This window comes from Cucurbita pepo, chromosome LG11, assembly GCF_002806865.2.
Source record: "Cucurbita pepo subsp. pepo cultivar mu-cu-16 chromosome LG11, ASM280686v2, whole genome shotgun sequence".
Taxonomy (NCBI): Eukaryota; Viridiplantae; Streptophyta; class Magnoliopsida; order Cucurbitales; family Cucurbitaceae; genus Cucurbita; species Cucurbita pepo.
The window spans coordinates 7,136,442-7,155,104 of NC_036648.1; the positions used below are offsets into that span (position 1 = coordinate 7,136,442).

At 36.1% G+C, this 18,663-nt stretch overlaps 3 protein-coding genes, 1 long non-coding RNA gene and 4 other non-coding genes across 8 annotated transcripts in view; 5 read left to right on the forward strand and 3 right to left on the reverse strand.

Moving 5' to 3' along the window:
• The window catches only part of LOC111804765 (GTP-binding protein SAR1A-like), a 4,134-nt gene extending 2,194 nt beyond the window's left edge, over positions 1–1,940 (forward strand). Inside the window, exon 3 of the mRNA XM_023689555.1 lies at positions 1,448–1,940. Coding sequence (XP_023545323.1) covers positions 1,448–1,768 — 321 coding nt within the window. The 3' untranslated portion in view covers positions 1,769–1,940. The remainder of the gene's footprint in view (positions 1–1,447) is intronic.
• LOC111806229 lies at positions 77–196 on the forward strand. The gene has a single exon (XR_002816779.1). It is a non-coding gene; the product is annotated as a small nucleolar RNA snoR83 (small nucleolar RNA).
• Positions 434–553, forward strand: LOC111806225. Its single transcript, XR_002816776.1, has one exon. It is a non-coding gene; the product is annotated as a small nucleolar RNA snoR83 (small nucleolar RNA).
• Positions 736–855, forward strand: LOC111806226. The gene has a single exon (XR_002816777.1). It is a non-coding gene; the product is annotated as a small nucleolar RNA snoR83 (small nucleolar RNA).
• A 1,818-nt stretch (positions 1,941–3,758) lies between the features above and the next one.
• On the reverse strand, positions 3,759–7,360 carry LOC111804789. The gene is made up of 3 exons (XR_002816575.1): positions 6,765–7,360; positions 4,068–4,240; positions 3,759–3,841 (listed from the first exon to the last, which is right to left on the reverse strand). It is a non-coding gene; the product is annotated as an uncharacterized LOC111804789 (long non-coding RNA).
• Positions 4,161–4,232, forward strand: TRNAP-CGG. The gene has a single exon. It is a non-coding gene; the product is annotated as a tRNA-Pro (tRNA).
• A 584-nt stretch (positions 7,361–7,944) lies between the features above and the next one.
• Positions 7,945–9,571, reverse strand: LOC111804739. Its single transcript, XM_023689513.1, has one exon. It carries the CDS (start codon positions 9,474–9,476, stop codon positions 8,250–8,252), a length of 1,227 nt encoding a protein of 408 aa, XP_023545281.1. The 5' UTR covers positions 9,477–9,571; the 3' UTR covers positions 7,945–8,249.
• A 2,437-nt stretch (positions 9,572–12,008) lies between these two features.
• Positions 12,009–18,024, reverse strand: LOC111805550. The gene is made up of 8 exons (XM_023690660.1): positions 17,776–18,024; positions 16,963–17,084; positions 16,803–16,858; positions 15,017–16,720; positions 14,695–14,812; positions 13,819–14,432; positions 13,111–13,177; positions 12,009–12,848 (listed from the first exon to the last, which is right to left on the reverse strand). Exons 2-8 carry the CDS (start codon positions 17,063–17,065, stop codon positions 12,229–12,231), a joined length of 3,282 nt encoding a protein of 1,093 aa, XP_023546428.1. The 5' UTR covers positions 17,066–17,084; positions 17,776–18,024; the 3' UTR covers positions 12,009–12,228.
• Between the last annotated feature and the right edge of the window lie 639 nt (positions 18,025–18,663).

The window sequence follows — 18,663 nt, forward strand, 5'->3', positions numbered from 1 at the left end:
AAAAAATAGTTAAATTTTACGGGTGTCACTCTTTTCTTAGTCCCCCCCAAAAAAAAAATGTTCTCCTGCCTTCATAATCCCAGACATACCTCTTTGTGTTTTTCTGATTCATGGGAGGCAGAAATCATATGGTTATTCGCTGATAGCATATCTTCTGCTTGAAAAGGGTCTGCTTTTAGTACATAACCATACATTTTTCTTGTCATTGTAACTATTCGTGAACTATAAATTGTACCCTCTGATATTTTTTAATGACGTTTGCCATATTTGAGGTCCAATGTACTGAATTACCGTATTGCCTTCTCTATGGAAAGGTCCGAAAGCTTTACTTTGAAATATTACCTACAGTTATCATACATTATTTTGTCTACCTTTGCAGTTTGTTCAACTTTGAAGTGCCTTAGTGCTTTCATAATATTTTCCTGCCTTCATAATCCCAGGCAAACCATTTTTGTGTTTTTCTGATTCATGGGAGGCAGAAATCACATGGTTATTCGCTGATAGTATATCTTCTCCTTGAAAGGATTTGCTTTTAGTACATAACCATACATTTTTCTCATCATCGTAATCGTTCTTCTACAAGTCACCATAAATTATATGCTGATATTTCGTATGACATTTTCTATCTTTAAGATCCTAAGTTCTGAGTTTCTATATTCTACAATTTTACTACCTGTGCAGTTTATTCAACTTTGAAACGACTTAGTGCTTTCGTAATATTTTCCTGCCTTCATAATCCCAGGCAAACCATTTTTGTGTTTTTCTGATTCATGGGAGGCAGAAATCACATGGTTATTCGCTGATAGTATATCTTCTCCTTGAAAGGATTTGCTTTTAGTACATAACCATACATTTTCTTCATCAACGTAATCGTAATCGTAATCATTCTTCTACGGTTCTGAAATTATTTGCTGATGTTTTGTATGACATTTTCTGTCTTTAGGATCCTAAGTTCTGAGGTGGAAGGATTGAAATTTTGGTTTTAACAGACATTGATTTTGCCTAACTTTGCTAGTATTTTAACTCCGAATGATTTCATTGTTTCAAAAATGTATCCCTGCCTTCATAATCCCAGATGATCCTTTCTTGGTGTTTTACTGATTCATGGGAGGCAGAAATTATGTAGCTGTTTGCTAATAGCATCTTCTCATTGAAAGAGGGGTCAAAATTGTGTCCTTTGCTGAACTATGGTTTTAACCCATACATTGAATTCATCCACCTTTGTGAAACTGTGGCTATAATAATGTGGCCTTATACAAGGTTTACAATCATATGTAATCTGACATTGGCCTGTGAAGGACAAACAATGTGTTTTGAGCTGTTTATTTGATATCATATGATCTTATATGCCACTAACTGGGTCAGCTAGTCTTGTGTTGTGCTCGCATTATATAGCTCCTTATGATGTCAAAATCTTTATTGAATATGTTGCCATTGTTGTGTGAAGGTGGATGCCGTAGTTTATCTGGTTGACGCATATGACAAGGAGAGATTTGCAGAGTCGAAGAAAGAGTTGGATGCTCTCCTCTCCGACGAAGCATTGGCCGACGTTCCATTTCTGATTCTGGGCAATAAGATCGACATTCCATATGCTGCATCAGAAGACGAGTTACGGTACAACTTAGGCCTAACAAACTTCACGACTGGCAAGGGCAAGGTAAGCATGGCTGACTCGAGTGTTCGTCCTCTGGAGGTTTTCATGTGTAGCATTGTTAGGAAAATGGGTTATGGGGATGGTTTCAAATGGCTTTCTCAGTACATAAAGTAGATTTTGTTTTCTTTGTTCTGAGAAACAAATTATTTTGTTCAACCTTTACTGTCATTCTGTTGGTATGAATCTGAGGGGTAAGAATTGTTTTTACCTTTTTCATTTCCAATTGAAACTCCCACACCAAAATTTGATCATAAAGGCTGTAGTGAATTGGCTACTCTATTCTTCATTTCTCTTTCATGTTTTTTTTTAAATTGAACATATAGATCAAACCATTGACTTGATTTATTTGAACATATCTTGATTTGGGTCTCAAGATTTTTTCTTTCATATGTGTGAATGTTCGATCAGTTTTTGACTCCGTGACTGTTCTCACATGACAATCGTCTCAACCTACTGCATTTGATCATCAAAGAAATTCGTATAATATTATCCTAAGTAGATGATCACTATGACTTGAACTCATTACTTGTAAGCCCTTAAATACATTGAATGTTTGTTGAATCTGTTGAATTTGAATGATTATCGAACACTGACCCAATAGTTCAAATCTCCCGAACTCATATTTTGTTGTACTAAAGACAAGTTCATGTGCATATTTTCTTTCATTTCTTGGACCAAGTTCATCACAGATATGAAATCAGTAACTAATTTCATCATGAGACATGATGAAACTTGTATATAACATGTGAAAGGCCATGTTATGCTCTTCCAGTTCTTCATTGTTCATATTGATAACTTTCAAAACATAACTTGCAGTCCAAAAGGCTGGGAAGCCCATGTTTCGATCTTCCCTTGCGCATCAATCCATAAGGCATGGCATGGCTAGCTCTGAACTCTTAAGCTTTACCTTGTTCTGTGAAGCTTCCTGGCGTTTTTCCCTTTTAGAGAACTTCAAACCGCTCCTGCACCTATTTCACATAAAGCGACTTAGCCCTTTCGACACTGCTTCCACAAATATCTAAAATAATGGAGACCATTAGGGTGGTACCTGTTTAAGAGATCCCGTTCTAAAACTTAACATGTCTACTAGGGACTTCATTCCCCTCTCCAAACCGATGTGGGAACTCATAAGCCACCCCCTTTGGGAGCCCAACATCTTCACTGACTCTGATATTATTTGTTATAACTCGAGCCTATTGCTAACAAATATTATCCTTTTTGGGTTTTCCCTTCATACATCCCCTCAAGGTTTTAAAATGCTTCTACTAGGGAGCCACATGCTTATAAGCAATGTTTCTTCTCCTCTCCAACCGATGTGGAACCTCAAAATTTACCCCCCTTGGGAGCTCAACGTTCTCACTAGTGCATCGCCTGGTGTCTTGCTCTGATACCATTTATAGCCCACAGCTAAATATTGTTCTTTTTCGGTTTTCCCTTTCGTGCTTCCCCTCTCAAGATTTTTAAACGCGACACCAGTACAGGCAATACATAAGTCTTACATTTCAAATAAAGTTGCCACATAGAACTTGAATCTACAGCGGCATCCACCGAGATGCCACAGGCCAAAATTTGATCGCCTAAAAGTTAATATACTAAAATTTTTAAAGGTCAATGTACTACTGACACAAATGGATAAAAAAACGACCAATTATTAACTCAAGACAGCCTAAACTTCTACCACATAAACACAAAAGAGCAGTGCAAATACAGATTCTGACCAAAGTACACACTGATTCAAGAAAATGTTTGAAGGAACAGTGGGAGGAATGGTAGAACTAACCTGGGTTTTTCCCAATCGTAATCTCTATGCTTCAATGGTTTTTTCTCTGCACTGGCGATCCTTTCACTGAAGAAAAGATGAAAAATGAAATCCTTCTGAACCATCATCATACCAAGTTTACATATTCTAGCTTCTATAATTACACGTGAATGAGAGCAAAATACTCAACAGAAATGGCAGGAAAGAGAACACTTACAGACTTAACCTCGTGAAATACAGATTAAAGACATCAGAATCAGCGAAATGAGAACACATTTGAGGAACACACACAAAAATAAGCATTAAGATGACGATGAGAACAAGAAATGAATTCCATAAGTCCCATCCTGTTCTTCATGCTCACGAGGTCGTTCCAAACACTCCTCTCGATCAAATTTTCTTCTGATGGTGTTATCAACTCCAGCTACCTGCATTTAAGGAATCGACCGAAATTAGTTGCAAATAAACCCCATCGAAATCCCAAAAAGGAAAGAGTTGAGGTTTTTTCATCATTCTTAACTATTTTTCTCGTTTCATCCACTAAATGAGCCACAACCAGAACCAGAACCAGAACCAGAACCACTCAGAGGATTTAAGTTGGGATGGAATATCAGTAAGTTAGGGTTCAAAATGAAACAGAAGATTAGAACTTACAGTGTTGCTGGCATGAGCCATCGCCGCCGAAAAAAAACTTGACCGCACCACTGAATTTTGAAATTTTCCAAAAACTTTAAAAAGATTCACGCAGGGCGTTTGGTCTAGTGGTATGATTCTCGCTTCGGGTGCGAGAGGTCGTGAGTTCGATTCTCGCAACGCCCCCGCTTCTCCTATTTTTATTAAAATAATATATAAATTACTAAAAATCTGAATTAAAATATTTAATTTTTCAGTCAAGTGTATATTTTAATTAATTGGGTCATTTTAGAAAACACACCATTAAGGTTGAAAGTTTGAATGGCGGCAACTTAGGCCCACATAAGGTGTGGACAGAAGTGGCCCAATAGTATTATGGGCTAAACAAAGGCCCGTAAAAGAGATGTTGGGTTGGGCTAGTTTTAAGTGGGCCAAAGAGAAACAAAGATAACAAAGGAGGTGAGCCCAACAGTATTATGGGCTAAACAAAGGCCCATAAAAGAGATGTTGGGTTGGGCTAGTTTTAAATGGGCCGAAGAGAAACAAAGATAACAAAAAGAGGTGAGCCCAACAGTATTATGGGCTACACAAAGGCCCATAAAAGAGATGTTGGGTTGGGCTAGTTTTAAATGGGCCGAAGAGAAACAAAGATAACAAAAAGAGGTGAGCTCTATGCCTATCTCATCCACATCTTAGGAGGTTGACATTGAGAGAGACTTTCTTTGTACTTGTTGCTTGATGGGTCTTGTTTGTCATGCAAGACAATGGTGGTTTTGGACCATCGGAGATTTGTTTCTCATGCCCAAAATAATCTCTCGATCGCCGTCACCGTCATCATCATTTTCTTTTAGGGATAGCGTTTTGTTTTTTTAAAGATGTTAGACGAATCTCCATTTTGATCTTTTTGTATTCTTCTAGCTATATAATTTGAATCCACGAAACGTGTTGATTATAGAATAGCTTTAAGATGACTTTGCCCGTAATCAAAACTAAGTTGGCTGACTTGGCAAGTATTTAGGTTAACTTACAAACACTTGGATTAGTAGTCCCTTTTTTATTTAGTCAAATTCAAAAGTTTAAGATCTTAATACAACTAAGATCTTGTAATATTTAGAATCAAGAAACTCGTGAGAAGAGATATCTAAACCAATGTTATCGATTTCGATCTTTAAGGACGAATTGAGGTTGGGAGGAAAACGAAACATCAAGGGTATGAAAACCTATCCCTGGCAAACGAGTTTTAAAAACCTTGAAAGGAAACCAGAAAGAAAAAGCCCAAAAAGGACAATATTTGCTCGCTGGACTTGGACTGTTACAAATGGTATTAGAGCCAGCCATTAAGCGGTGTGCCAGCAAAAACATTAGGCCCCAGAGGGTGGGTTGTGTGATTCCACATTGAGAAACCTTGAAGGGCAAAAGAGTATCGATTGTGAGACTTGAAGGAAAGTTCGAAAGGAAAAATAAAAAAAGAACAATATTTGCTAGTGATGGGTTTGGTTTGTTACAGTTGTGGGTCTTCTAAGCACCCTAAAACATCAAAATCAACAACAAGGAGCTAAATCTTACTAACCACGAATTTTTCGACCCCAAATGTTATAGGGAATCAAGTTTTGATCGAACGAGATCGCAAGTTCACCAGCAAAGATCAAACTTAAAAACAATCAAAGCCAAATGTTTTCATCACTCACCCACCACCCATCTGTTTCTCCTTTATGCTAATATCAAGGAAACAGCATGGCCCCAGAGAGATTATGAACAAAATCCACTTCCTCCCTATTGCACATTATTTTAACAGAGCTTCCTAATTCAGGCAAAACAAATTCAAACTCCTAACTTTTGTCAAGAGTTAAAACTTTATTCCCACACCTTTTTGAAACAAAAGAAATTTACTTTTGTTTCAAAAAAGATAACAAAGTTCCAGTGGCAACATGAACTTTTTAATGTTGGGATGTTTAGAAATACCCTCCAAGAAAGATTCCCTTCGACTAAAATAAGTTATGTTGGACCCTACTTTATAAAATAATGCATCTTCATTGTTACGAGATTCAGCAATAATAAAGGAAGCATGTATTAGGGCTATCTCGGAAAATTTTCAGATATGATCTAAGAGTATAATAGTTCAAATCAAACCCCTAATCCTGTGAAACTGTTATCTCTCGGAGTTGGCATGTGAGATTTCACATTGGTTGGAGACGAGAACGAAGTATTCTTTATAAGGATGTGGAAACCTCTCCCTAGCAGACGCGTTTTAAAATCTTGAAGGGAAGCTCGGAAGGAAAAACCCAAATAGGACAATATTTGCTAGCGGTGGGTTTGGGCCGTTACAAATGGTATCAAAGCCAAACACTGGGCGATCTGCCAACGAGGAGGCTAGCCCCGAATGGGGTGGACACGAGGTGGAGTGTGCCAACAAGGATGTTGGGCCTCGAAGGATGATGGATTGTGAGATCTCACGTCGGTTAAAGAGGGAAACAAAGGATTCTTTATAAGGGTGGGGAAACCTCTCCCTAGTATACGCGTTTTAAAACATTTAGAGGAAACCCAAAATGAAAACCTAGAGAGAATAATATCTTATAGGAGTGGGCTTAAGCCATAACATGGCCTTTGGATGGATGAAACTTCTTGAGGATTATGGGACGGGTTTGAGGATGATAAGGAGAATAGGGCCCTCGTTGCCCCCATAATCGAAATTAAAAAGAAAAAAGGAGAAGAATTTACCTCAAATCTCTTCCAAGCATCGAGGCAACAATGTGGGGAGCTAGCAAAAGGTTCCTGCACCACAGAAGTTAAAGAATAGCACCAAGAGAACATATAGTTATCTCTTGCTATTTGTTTGTAAATAAGTCATTCCTTGTGGATCCGTAGGTTAAGATGGGGCCTTTCTGCTGCCTCACACAGCAATGTCCCATCAACATGTGAGCCATAGCGCCCTATAATTGATCTCATTTCTCACTAACCAAATCAACATTCTCTTTCATCATCATCAACCCTCATCACTTTTTGTTTTAGGGTTTCAACACAACCCCCATAAAAGTCACCAATAAATCATTTATCATTGCACAACCATAAAAATGCACAGATTCAAAGACATTATAATTTTTTTTAGTGTGGAAGCTGGACTTTCTCTTCTAAGTTTTCCCTCAGATTTAAAACCGGTCTGTTACGGAGAAGTTTTCGCACCCTTATAAGGGATGCGCTTTGTTCTCCTCTCTAACTAATGTGAGTTCTCACAATTCATCTCCTTAAGGGGTCAGCATCCTCGCTGGCATACCACCCCGTGTCTGATTATGATACCATTTGTAACAGCTCAAGTCCATCCGCCTCATTTTTTTTTTTTTTTTCTTGGATGCACTTTTAAGTGGAAAAGGTGGCAAGCAAGTTGTTTTTAGAACTGGCTTTCTTACCCAATGATGGCTATGGAGGTTAGGTCTTCAGATATTTGGAAATCTACTCTCTAAAGTCCAAGACCTTAAATGAAAACTTTACGAATCAAAAATCCTTGTTGTCTCTCGGATCTGGCATTAGGGTGGGTGGAACCTCTATGAAAATCAGTAGGGGTGGGCAAGGAGTGTATTCTAACGCTACCCAAGTTATTAGAGGAAAACTAACAAGCATTCTAACTTATGAGAACACCGCACTTAACAGTTGATGTGAACTGTCTTAGAGATTAGACCAAGTAAAAACGTTTCCAATGTCATGGATTTCTTTACGAATTATTCCCTCATAGCTTAGAAAAAAAGTGTTCAAACATCAGAGAAAAAGGCTACAAAGAAAAAATTAGCTTAAAAGCTGTAATGTAAGCAGAGCTGATGTTGTTCTTACTTCCATAATCATAAACTTTCACAAGCTAAAGCTCATCTGAAGAGATAGATTATAAGCTAAGCCGACTGAAACAGTGTGACAGAAGAAAGGGTATACATTACTGTGCTGAGAGGAACAGTAACTTAGCACAACAGCCATACTGTGGGGTTCAAAAGGAAACACCCCATTAATTTCTAGATTCTACAAAGACCCCTTTGAGATTGGATCTCAGAAGCTTAGCTCTTCTGGATGAACAAAAAATGATGAAATGAATAACAAGAATGCATTAATATAATCATCATCTTAGCATAGAGCAAGTTTCATGAGAAGGAAAAGGAAAAATTCCTATACAATTTTCTTTGAAATGGAATAGGCTAGCTATATCTTATTGATCTTATTTTTTTACCTGGAAGAGACAGAGTTCAAGGCCCTTGCAAAGCCATTCATAGCTCCATAGCCCTTTGAGCTGAACCCCAAGCAGCCAAGCAAGCCTTGTCTATAAGGCAAGAATGTCTTCTTCCTCAGCTCCTCTGCTTGTGCTCTGTTTTTCGTGTAGTGCAGCTCGTGAGGCGACGGCGGAATCCTCCGTTTTCCGACGCCGTTCGTCGGTTTTCCGGCCGTAGGCTTCTTCGCCGGAACTTGCCCATTTCCTCCCTTCACCTTGTGAGCTGATGGTTTTGTAGCCTTTTGCTTTGTTGAAGATGAAGTGGAAGTGGAAGTGGATGTTGCTTGATTTGTTGTTGGTTTCTTCTCTTTTGCAGAAGAAAATGAAATGTTGGACCAGAATTTATGATTACTACTTCTTCCTTCACTTTTGCTTCTGTATAGAAAATCCTTCAAAAAAATCCATCGCTTCGAATTCCTTCCGGCCGATGAAGATCTTGACGACGAAGCCGAAACTGAAGGAGTGGTGGTTTCTGAACTCATAAACCCTTCTTCTTCGTTCTTCTCCATCGTTTTCCCCTCTCCTGAATCGTTCTCGAGAAACCCCTCTGTATTCAAATCTTCATCGTCATTTTCCGTCCATTCCGCCGGCGTATTCCTCAACGGCGACATAGATCTGGTTCTCCTCCGTAGAGATTTATCGCGAAGCCGCAGATCTCTCCCTCTTACATACCCTACGATTTCGCCCCCTTCATCGTCTTCATCTTCTCCTTCCAGATCCAGCAATGGCGCCAAAACCTGCGGCTGCTCCAAGTGAGTCGAGAGCTTCATCGGTCGGATCTTCCCGTTCAAAAACAACTCATCCGCCGAGCTCATGGACCCGACTGAACCCGAGCCATTAGACCCAAACCTCCCGGAGAACTCAAACTCAAACGAACACGAATGGCCATCCTTCAACGAAGACGACGACAACTGAGCAGAGGAGTTCGAGGACTTAGTTATGGCAAAATGCATTGGACTAGCGGGAGCGCTGTAATAAAATCCCCCGACGGGGCTACGGCCAGGGCTCGAAGGAGCACTAACATAAGGAGTAGAACATGCGCTATCAACATCTTCGAAAATGGCTTGGGGCTCATGAACACCGTGATGTCCACCATTATTAGGTTCTTGAAGCTCAGTTTTGACATCTGAATCCAAAATCTCGCCGCCATTGTTGCTGGTTTGGAGCTCCATTGCTCTGTTCATCAGTTCTGCGCCAAAAGAAGAAGAAACTCTGAGAAACGGAAGAGCGTAGCTACAAATTAATAATTTCGGGGTGGGTTTACAAAATAGTCCTCGAACTTCTCATTTATTACAAATACTACCCCTACTTTTTTATGTTTTTTCTAAAAAGCCACAGATATCTGTCCTTTTTTATTTTTATATTTATTGATTTAAATGGAAATAAAATAATTATTAACTTGATAAAAATGTATTTTTATTTTCTAATTAATGGTACGACTATCGGCCTAAAAATAGAAAAATATTAATTTCTTACATGTATATAGATGGTCCTATTTATTATTTGATATGACATTTTTTTATTAGCCCATTTATATCATATTTCATTAATATAATTATCATGCTTAAATTTATTTTACATTTTAATGTCAAATTAATATTATTTAATTATCAATCTCGTGTTCAACCAAAAAAAATATAGTTAAATTATAAAGATATTCTTTAATTTTGTCATTTATTTAAAAAAAAACTCTTAAATCTTTTAAAAATTGAAATATTACTCACTTCGAACATATAACTTATAAATATAATTTTGATCTATAAAAATTGTAATTGTTCGGGAATATTTAAAAAATAAAAACCATGTTTATTTTTTTTTTTTTAAGAATTTTTGTCTAAAAATGTTTTTAAATGATATTTTATTCCAATAATACCCTCCTCAATCTTCAAAAAATATATATATATATATATATATATATATATATAACATTTTTGTCTTTAATAATTTAATGTTTTATTTTCATTAGGTTAGTTAATATTAATTTTATGTGATATTTTGTATTAAAAAAACAAGTTTATGGATATTGTTTTTAGATTTTTTTTAATTATAAAAATTTAAGATTAATTGAATATATATATACATATATATAATTTAAATGGGTTTATTTTATACCTAAATCATAGCTAATTCGTATTTAGAGAACTTTAATTATAAATTTAAAAATGAGAAATATATAAAATTGATTAAAGATAAAAATACATTAAAAAAAAAGGGCAAAATCGTCTTTAAAAAAATTGTGTATTTTATTTAAGGACTATATTGATACAAATTTGAAAATTTAACTTAATTAAAAAATAAAATAAAAAATTACCTCAGGTGAAAATTGAAAATTTAATAATGATTGAGAATTTTACTATTTATAATATTATGATTATAATACAGATTTGAATCCGATCTTGAATATAATAAAATAACCAAAGAAGAAAAATATATATTAAAAAAAACAAGTAGCGTTTAAAATATTATATAATTTGTAAAGGCGACAAAAAATAAAAATAATACATGGGAATTAATATTTTGAAATTTACTTAAATTCATAATCAAACCAAAATAATTTCATTAATTGATATTAATTATAATATATTAATACATAATGAAAGATTTGAATGTCAACATCACGTCCTACATGTTTCATTTTCACTTTAAATTTCTCAATATTATTAAGATTTTATGAATTTTTATTTTTATTTTTTTATTTGTTGTTAAATTAAATATTGAATAATACGAGTTTTTTATTTATTTATTATTATTTGGACTTTCGTATTCTTTTTATTTTAATTGATGAACTTTTAGAGCAAATTTACACGTTATTAATATAATTGTTTTTTAATATTTAAAAAAAAAACTCGACTCAAAAATATAATTAAAATTCGAGCATATTTCAATTAATTAACACATATATTATCAACAAAATTAAAATTAAAATTAAAGAAATAAAATGTTATTTAAACCTAAATAAAAGATTAACAAAGTTAAGGAAGGAAATCCTATTTTTTAAATAATTAAACCACAAAATATATATATACTTATTTATTTAAAATAATTTTGTTTATTTTAATCATCTTAGGGGCTAAATAAATATTTTAATTCCTAATATACTGGCATTACGACCTTTTCTACAACGATGTTGTCCATAGATCACCTTTACTACAAGGATGTTATTAAGTATTTTGATTTAAGTTTTTTCTTTCTAAGAGGTGGAATAGAATAACCTGGTTGAAGCATAATGATCATACGTCTGTAATGCATTGTATGTCTCATAATAGGTCCCATTCTTCGACCCTTTCTCGGGAGTCAATGGCTATTCATAGCTATTACCTTGACACCAAAGAAGAGTTCGACCCAATGCTTTATTTCTATCCTAGTTGACCCCGATTCAACATTAGAAGTATATTGATTTTTTCCCCGACCCTTGTTTTTTTCACTATGTTCAATTCTCTTCTTTAAGCAAGTATATGTTTTCGTTTAGAGTTTCTTCAACTCAAGCCTCAGTTCTCCAACATCGAGAAACGGGTGGGGACGGGAAATATATCATGACGCTAGACTTAGGTTAAATTATCAAAAATACCCCTAAACTATTGTGGGAACAGGGATAGGGATAGAGAGTACATCCCGACTCCGCCCTGTTGTTAACCCGAGAAAGTATTTTTTATAATTTACCCCTATAGAAGAATGTTAATATTATTATAAAAGAAGCTGTTAACGAAGAAGAAGAGTAGTTGAAGGTAGATATCAGAGCTTCCCCTGCATTATATGTCTGCCAATCCATGGGTACCAGCAGCAGCTCTACAATACATGAAGGACAATCAGTATGACAAGAGTTTTCATTTCCAAGAAGGAAATTAAAAGAATCATTAAAGAAACTCACCATCTGATCACTTTACATCATCAATAACTTATGTTCATATCCAAAAAAGAAACAGAACAAGAAAAAGATTAAGCTTCTTCCCTAATGATCAGCAAATCACTGACCAGTTCATCAACTAAAGAACTTAATATCCATTTCTCAACCAGAACCCCCTCTTCAGATGCTTCTATGTCAAAGTTGAGCCATTTCCCGTGTTGTGTGGTGCTCATATCCTTCTCCACAAGCTCATCTACCATCCATTCTTCTGAGCATTTCAAACTCTCTATCTCTTTCCATAACTCATCTGCTAACCAATCATTCTCAAACAGTTTCGTCCATGGAACCCGAGTTTTTGAACTTCCAATTACTATTTGTTTCAGCTTTCGTTCCAAACACTCGTTCACACAGTCGAGCAGAACCTTCTGTTCGAGCTCGTTGCACTTGATGTTTTCCTCAATCTCCAGATTATTGACAACACCTAATGTAAAGTTTTCAAATGCTAGCTCAGCTTTGCTTAGGACTTCCCTCACATACTGCAGTTCCCAGTCATTTGATCTATGGGTTTTTATAGGACTTATCATTGTAGGTGAAAGAGTTTGAAACTTATCTTCCTCGTCGATGCTCGATGCAGAGTCGAATACCGGTGTCTCGTCGAGCATTCTTGAGTAGAGATTTTTTGGATCTAACTTGATTGTATCACCATGTTGAACTGAAGACAACCCAAAAAATGAGTCAATTCCAGCAATTTTTCATAACTAGGAGGAATTTGATATGATTGTGAAGGAAGAAACTAAGACAGTCTTCTTTATGAAGCAAATTTCTAAAATTTTCTACTCAGTTTATATTGCATCTGAAACTTATATGCAATTTTCCTGATAAACTTGGCGGTGAAATTTGTTTGTGATACCAACTTTTCAGAGGATGCCTTCTTCAGATAATTCAATAAGTTCAAGAGAAAAAGAGATATTTACCATGGATGCTATTTCCATCGTCTGGGGAAGACTCGTCCTCAATNGACCCTTTCTCGGGAGTCAATGGCTATTCATAGCTATTACCTTGACACCAAAGAAGAGTTCGACCCAATGCTTTATTTCTATCCTAGTTGACCCCGATTCAACATTAGAAGTATATTGATTTTTTCCCCGACCCTTGTTTTTTTCACTATGTTCAATTCTCTTCTTTAAGCAAGTATATGTTTTCGTTTAGAGTTTCTTCAACTCAAGCCTCAGTTCTCCAACATCGAGAAACGGGTGGGGACGGGAAATATATCATGACGCTAGACTTAGGTTAAATTATCAAAAATACCCCTAAACTATTGTGGGAACAGGGATAGGGATAGAGAGTACATCCCGACTCCGCCCTGTTGTTAACCCGAGAAAGTATTTTTTATAATTTACCCCTATAGAAGAATGTTAATATTATTATAAAAGAAGCTGTTAACGAAGAAGAAGAGTAGTTGAAGGTAGATATCAGAGCTTCCCCTGCATTATATGTCTGCCAATCCATGGGTACCAGCAGCAGCTCTACAATACATGAAGGACAATCAGTATGACAAGAGTTTTCATTTCCAAGAAGGAAATTAAAAGAATCATTAAAGAAACTCACCATCTGATCACTTTACATCATCAATAACTTATGTTCATATCCAAAAAAGAAACAGAACAAGAAAAAGATTAAGCTTCTTCCCTAATGATCAGCAAATCACTGACCAGTTCATCAACTAAAGAACTTAATATCCATTTCTCAACCAGAACCCCCTCTTCAGATGCTTCTATGTCAAAGTTGAGCCATTTCCCGTGTTGTGTGGTGCTCATATCCTTCTCCACAAGCTCATCTACCATCCATTCTTCTGAGCATTTCAAACTCTCTATCTCTTTCCATAACTCATCTGCTAACCAATCATTCTCAAACAGTTTCGTCCATGGAACCCGAGTTTTTGAACTTCCAATTACTATTTGTTTCAGCTTTCGTTCCAAACACTCGTTCACACAGTCGAGCAGAACCTTCTGTTCGAGCTCGTTGCACTTGATGTTTTCCTCAATCTCCAGATTATTGACAACACCTAATGTAAAGTTTTCAAATGCTAGCTCAGCTTTGCTTAGGACTTCCCTCACATACTGCAGTTCCCAGTCATTTGATCTATGGGTTTTTATAGGACTTATCATTGTAGGTGAAAGAGTTTGAAACTTATCTTCCTCGTCGATGCTCGATGCAGAGTCGAATACCGGTGTCTCGTCGAGCATTCTTGAGTAGAGATTTTTTGGATCTAACTTGATTGTATCACCATGTTGAACTGAAGACAACCCAAAAAATGAGTCAATTCCAGCAATTTTTCATAACTAGGAGGAATTTGATATGATTGTGAAGGAAGAAACTAAGACAGTCTTCTTTATGAAGCAAATTTCTAAAATTTTCTACTCAGTTTATATTGCATCTGAAACTTATATGCAATTTTCCTGATAAACTTGGCGGTGAAATTTGTTTGTGATACCAACTTTTCAGAGGATGCCTTCTTCAGATAATTCAATAAGTTCAAGAGAAAAAGAGATATTTACCATGGATGCTATTTCCATCGTCTGGGGAAGACTCGTCCTCAATCGAAGATCCACTAATGGTAACAGTTTTAGTGTCGTTACTATCTTCGGGTTCTTTAATGTCTTTCGCTCCCTGAAACTGGAACGAGTTTAGTTATACAGAACGAGATGTTGAGAAACAATGGAAATTTCACAACTCTAATGACTTAGAATAATTTCCGAGTATGAAAAAGTGTTTAATGCACTTAAATAGTTATTTCAAACAGGCAGTAAGACAATATTCAATATCAAGACCATGATAAAGATAACATCCGCTGAAAGGTGCAATAGCAAGCAGCAATACCTGCAGCCATTTATCGACAATCAGTTCGTTGCTATCCATTGACAAGTCGTCACAATCATGGGGGCTTCCTGAGTATCTACAACTAATGCCATTTTCTTTTTTGGCATATTCTGAAGTGGCAAAAAGATTTTGCGAATTGGACCCGGAACAAGCGAAAATGCCTTCTCCTGTCATATATGATTGAGAGGGCTCAACCCTACATGTCAATTCTTGAAGTTTTTGCTCCAACAGAACACTTAAAGCATCACCATTTACGTCGTTTAAATGGGGTGAAAATGATGATAGGTTCTGCAAATAATCGTTCTCGCTACACGAATCAAAGACCAAGCTGTGGTTAATTTTTACAACCTCATCTGAATGAGGTTCAGAAACAGATTTCTTAAGTGGGGATGTGAATGTAAAAGAAACAATGTCCATTCCCAGCTTCCTGTTTTCATCACAGTTCGTTGAACCATCAAATGCAATATTATATTTGACAGATCTCTCACCATCGTTGATCAAAGCATTAGACACAGAACAACTTCCTTCACTACTAGCATCCTGACTGACAGATTTTTTCTTCCGTGAGGCAACATTTTTCTTGGAAGGTGCAAAATCTTCTTTCCCATCAGCTTCTCTCGTGCGTGTGATTTTCGATTCAACTTCGGAGTTGACAACATCCTTATTTACAGATTTGCTAGCAGACTGAATCCTTTTGACAGGTTGATTCAAAACCTTTGAAGGTTTTGAAGGCAATTTTTCTTTGTTGGGTAAAGAATTCTGCTTCTGATTGTTTTGTGCAAGAACATTGTTATTTCTCTTCACGGTTCTCTTCTGCATTGGTTTTTGCAAGCTGGGCTGGCTCCCGAAAAGTTGTCTCGATTTCACTTCATTATGCTCTTTTCGATCCATTGAACTCCTGTCACTACAAGAAGTTGATTCCCCTCTACTATGAACATTAGCTCTAGCTTGCCCTGCAACGGAAGCTGGTCTTCCTTTATCTTTTGAAGTGTTGGAGTTAATTCTACCACCTCCAATGGAATCAGTCCTTGACGCTAGAAGTTGTTCAGATCCACTATAATTCTGTTCACTAGCCTTCCCTTTTCGATTTTCTGTTGGTTTTTTTATTCCTGTAGACTTGTGTGCCGTTTCCAAATTCTCTTTCAAAACCCGGATTCTCAAGGGCGCTGAGGAATTGGTAATAGATGGCATTTTACTCTTCAGGGGTTTCCTTGGACTTGCCTCGATTATCTTGGTAGCTGCCTCCATTAAGTAACCTGTGTTCATTGTTGGAGTAAACCCAGGGCTCTTGATAGGAGACAACAACTTATGATGAGTTATAGGTATAGATTTAGCAGACTTGGGAGGCAACACTTCAGTTTGAAATCTCTCAATAGGACTCTTGGGTACTTTTTGCGCCCTGAAATCTAAGAGATTCCCAGAAAACCTCTCTAGTTTGTTGGGCATACCAATATAATCCATAGAATGACTGTTCCATACTCCATTAGAGTTATCATGATGAGACGCCCGGACGGAGCGGGATTCGAAAAATGAGGTAGAACAAGGCTCGGGAGCGTTAGAAGGCAATGAATCTAACCCCATAAGTCTAGCAACTACACTGGGAACTCGGCCCCCAGATTTTTCTTCACTGGTTTTGGTCAAAGAAAAATCCCAATCATCGTTTAATTTATAACTAGAACTTGCTCTATCTTCACTTGCCTCTAACTGCAGATGAACAATCCATCAGAAAAGAGTGTAAAGCAACTCAAAGCAGAAGAACAGAATCCATGTCAAAGGCAAATCTCACCTGAAAGAGCTGTGATTTTGACAAGTTGTCGACATTTTCTTTTCCTTGCTTCAATCCTTTTTTAGGCAAAACAGGAAGATCAAGACATTGAATAAGTAAACTGCCATGCTCAAAAGTAACAAGTTTCTTCAAAACTCATAAGCCAAAAGGAATTATGTACCAGATAACTCATTACTGCTTGAGAACAGCCTTTTCCGAGATTTGCCATTCCAATCAAACAAGTTAAGAAATCCTCCTTTGGAGCGTTTCTTCTCAACCTCCATGTTCTAATCCACGAAATACCTGGACAGCAGCCATTATTTTAACATGGAAAACAAAAACAGAGCCCATAACCAGCAATTTCTCAGAATTTATCTCACACAATCCAATACTTATTCACATTTCTTAAGAAGAAGAGAGAACAAACAACAACTATAACGGTTAGGAATCACGAACCTCACAATGGTATGATATTGTCCACTTTGAGCATAAGCTCTCGTGACTTTGCTTTGGGCTTTCCCAAAAAGCCTCATACCAACGGAGATGTATTCCTTACTTATAAACCCATGATCATTCCCTCAATTAGCCAATGTGGGACTCCCTCCCAACAATCCTCGACAATAACCATCTACATTTTTTATTCCAATGAGACTTCCACAAAACCCTAATCTTACAACGAGAGAGGTCAAGCTAACCATAACTAAGTCCTCAAATCAAAGAACCATTTAGAATCATAATAAAGCAACTCAAATTTTCCCAAGTAAAAACAAATGAAAAAGAAACCCGTAAATTACAGAAAGAGCAAGCATTACAGTTCATCAAAACATGTCATCTCCAAAAATAAACCAAAATCTCCGCCGTTCTAAGCCACATTTCCAAATCCAAATTGTTTATCCCTCAGTCCGTGAAGAAAATTACCAAACAGTTACTCATTCAAATTCAAACAGAATAAAAAAAAAAAACTCCGCCATTGTAATGGAAACTAAACACGTACCTCTCAGCAAACAGATCCCATTTTCAAATCGCAAGTTCGCAACCAAAAACAGCCAGAACGAATCAAAAAGAGCACAAAACACAGATCTAACGAAAAGGGTACAAAAATTGACCAAAAGGTTCGTTTCAGAGAGAAGAATGCAGTGAGGAATGGAGTTCTTCAGGCGGTAGAGAAGAAGTACTTGGAGCATTAAAAATGGCAGAATGAGAGAGAGAGAGAGAGAGAGAGAGAGAGAGAGAGAAGCTTAAAAACCAGTGTTCGTGGAAAAATTTAAGGAATTGAAGGCTCCTTTGTGCTTTCACCCATATTGCCCCAAAGAGAAGAAACCCAACTCCGAGGTGGGTCCCGCCAAGTCAAAAATTTAAAATTAATAAAATAAAATTTTGAAAAAAAGTGTGAAACTCTAATCTACCCATGGATAAATTTTTAAAAATGGATCTTATCTTGACCGTTGATTTTTATTTTCTTTTTTTTTTTTTTATTATTATTATTAACGAGATTTTGTCGTTTATTTTATTTGTTTAAATTATCATCTTTCTTTTGTTTTTTTTTATTGGTTGATGGAAATTTTGGGATGATCAAATAATTAATATATTTATGGAAAATTAAAACGTCCACCAAAAAATATTTATGGATTTTAATGATATATTATCTTTTATTTTTGTTAAAACAATAAACTTTGTATGGAAATCCAACTTTTTAAAAATAATATATTTGAACCATTTATGTGAGAAAATTTAATTTAGAAAAGTGTAATTCATACTAATGAAAACTAATTTATAAACCTTCGATTCTACTTTTATTTTTAAAATATTATTATAAACGTCCTAAAACTATTTTTAAAGTAGAAACTTTTTAAAAATTCATTCGAAATATGGAACTTATAAT

Coding starts and splice junctions, on each gene's coding strand:
- LOC111804739 (XM_023689513.1), bottom strand. CDS start 9,476: ATGAACAGAGCAATGGAGCTCCAAACCAGCAACAATGGCGGCGAGATT.